This window comes from Mastomys coucha, unplaced genomic scaffold, assembly GCF_008632895.1.
Source record: "Mastomys coucha isolate ucsf_1 unplaced genomic scaffold, UCSF_Mcou_1 pScaffold6, whole genome shotgun sequence".
In the NCBI taxonomy this organism is placed as follows: Eukaryota; Metazoa; Chordata; class Mammalia; order Rodentia; family Muridae; genus Mastomys; species Mastomys coucha.
Window position 1 is genome coordinate 20,260,566 of NW_022196912.1, and position 1,779 is coordinate 20,262,344.

Consider the following 1,779-nt stretch of genomic DNA (forward strand, 5'->3'; position numbering starts at 1 on the left):
AAAAAAAAAAAAAAGAAAAGAAAAAAAAAGAAAATGTTTGCATGCAATATAGGCATTGGGGCTGGAGAGTTGGCAAGTGTTAAGAGCACTGGTGTTAGATTCCCAGCACCTTCATGGCAACTCACAACTATCTGTAATTCTAGTTCCGGGGGATCAGATGCCCTCTTCTAGCCTCTTTGGGCACTTGGTGCACATATATCATCAATACAGGCAAAGTATCATACCCATAAAATAATAATAGAAAAGAAAAAAAGAAATTAAGGGATTGGCTAGACTTTCTTTTGGGAGGTCTGCCGTCTGGTATAGCTCTAGCCGAGATTCACCTTTCCTCTGGGTGTCCTTTTCCTGTTAGCTCTCCAAATAGTCTTGTACTGGGGATATTCACACATTGTTCTCTTACATCACTAGAGAATAGTCGAAAATGAGAAGATCAATGCAGAAAAGTCATCGAAACAGAAGGTGGATCTGCAGTCCTTGCCCACCCGTGCCTACCTGGACCAGACAGTTGTGCCTATCTTATTACAGGGACTTGCTGTTCTTGCAAAGGAAAGGTGAGAGTGTCGCCTCTGAGAGGCGAGGGATGAGGGGTCTCCACACCCACAATACCTGTACTTATAGATGGGAGTGTTTTGCTATAATATTTTTGTTCAAGGATGTCAAACTTGTGATTTTTATTTTATAATTACATTTATATATGGTGTGTGTGTGGTGTGTGTGTGGTGTATATGTGTGTGTGTGTGTGTGTGTGTGTGTGTGTGTGTGTGTGTTTGTGTTCTGTGGTAGGCATATGGAGGTCAACTTTTGGGAATCCAGTTCTCTTCTTCCACCATGTGGATCTTGGGGATTGCACTTAGGTTGTCAGGCTTAGTGGCAACCACCTTTACCTGCTGAGTCATCTCTCTGGTCCCATTGCTGCTAAACTTTTATTAAGTAATTCATTTTATTGAATAATTAATTATTTTTGTTTTTGTTTTTCAAGGATAGCCTTGGCTATCCTGGAACTTGCTCTGTAGATCAGGTTAGCTGGAACTCAGGGATCCACTTGCCTCTCCCTCTTGAGTACTTGAACTAAAGGTGTGTCACCACTGCCTGGCTACACACACACACACACACACACACACACACACACATTTAAAGATTTATTTATTTATTTATTTTATGTATGTGAGTAGACTATCGCTCCCTTCAGACACATCAGAATTCAGGGCTTCTGCAAGAGAGTCAGTGTTCTTAACCTCTGAGCCTTCTCTCCAGCCCCCTAAAATTATATTTTTAAAAAATTACTTACTCATTTTATGTGTGGGTCTTTTGTCTGGATGTATGTCTGTACACTGGGTGGGCCAGTTGGGCTTACAGATGGCTATGAGCCACCATGTGGTACTGGGATTTAAACCTTGGTCCTCTGGAAGAAGAGATGGTGCTCTTAACCTCTGAGCCATCTCTCCAACTTCTGGTTTTAAACTTTTTTGTTTTTTGTTTTTTTTTTTTGGATTTTTGAGACAAGGTTTCTGTGTGTAGCCCTGGCTGTCCTGTCTTGGAACTCACTCTGTAGACCAGGCTGGCCTCGAACTCAGAAATGTGCCTCTGCCTCCCAAGTGCTGGGATTAACGGCATGTGCCACTACTGCCTGGCCTGGTTTTAAACTTTTAAAAAACATGTCAGCTATAATGCTACAACTCAGACATTACATTTTTATGCTAGTCTGAAGACTTGGTCTGCATGTAATATTTGAAATTTTAATAATTGAATTGCCACCAATGCCCGGCTTTTTTTTTTTTT

General features: G+C 41.2%; 1 protein-coding gene across 2 annotated transcripts in view; it reads left to right on the forward strand.

Moving 5' to 3' along the window:
- Dpy30 (dpy-30 histone methyltransferase complex regulatory subunit) overlaps positions 1-1,779 on the forward strand; it is a 17,226-nt gene that overhangs the window by 10,958 nt on the left and 4,489 nt on the right. For both annotated transcript variants that reach the window (XM_031356617.1, XM_031356616.1), the window contains one exon: positions 409-551. In XM_031356617.1, the coding sequence (XP_031212477.1) occupies positions 409-551 (143 nt within the window). The remainder of the gene's footprint in view (positions 1-408; positions 552-1,779) is intronic.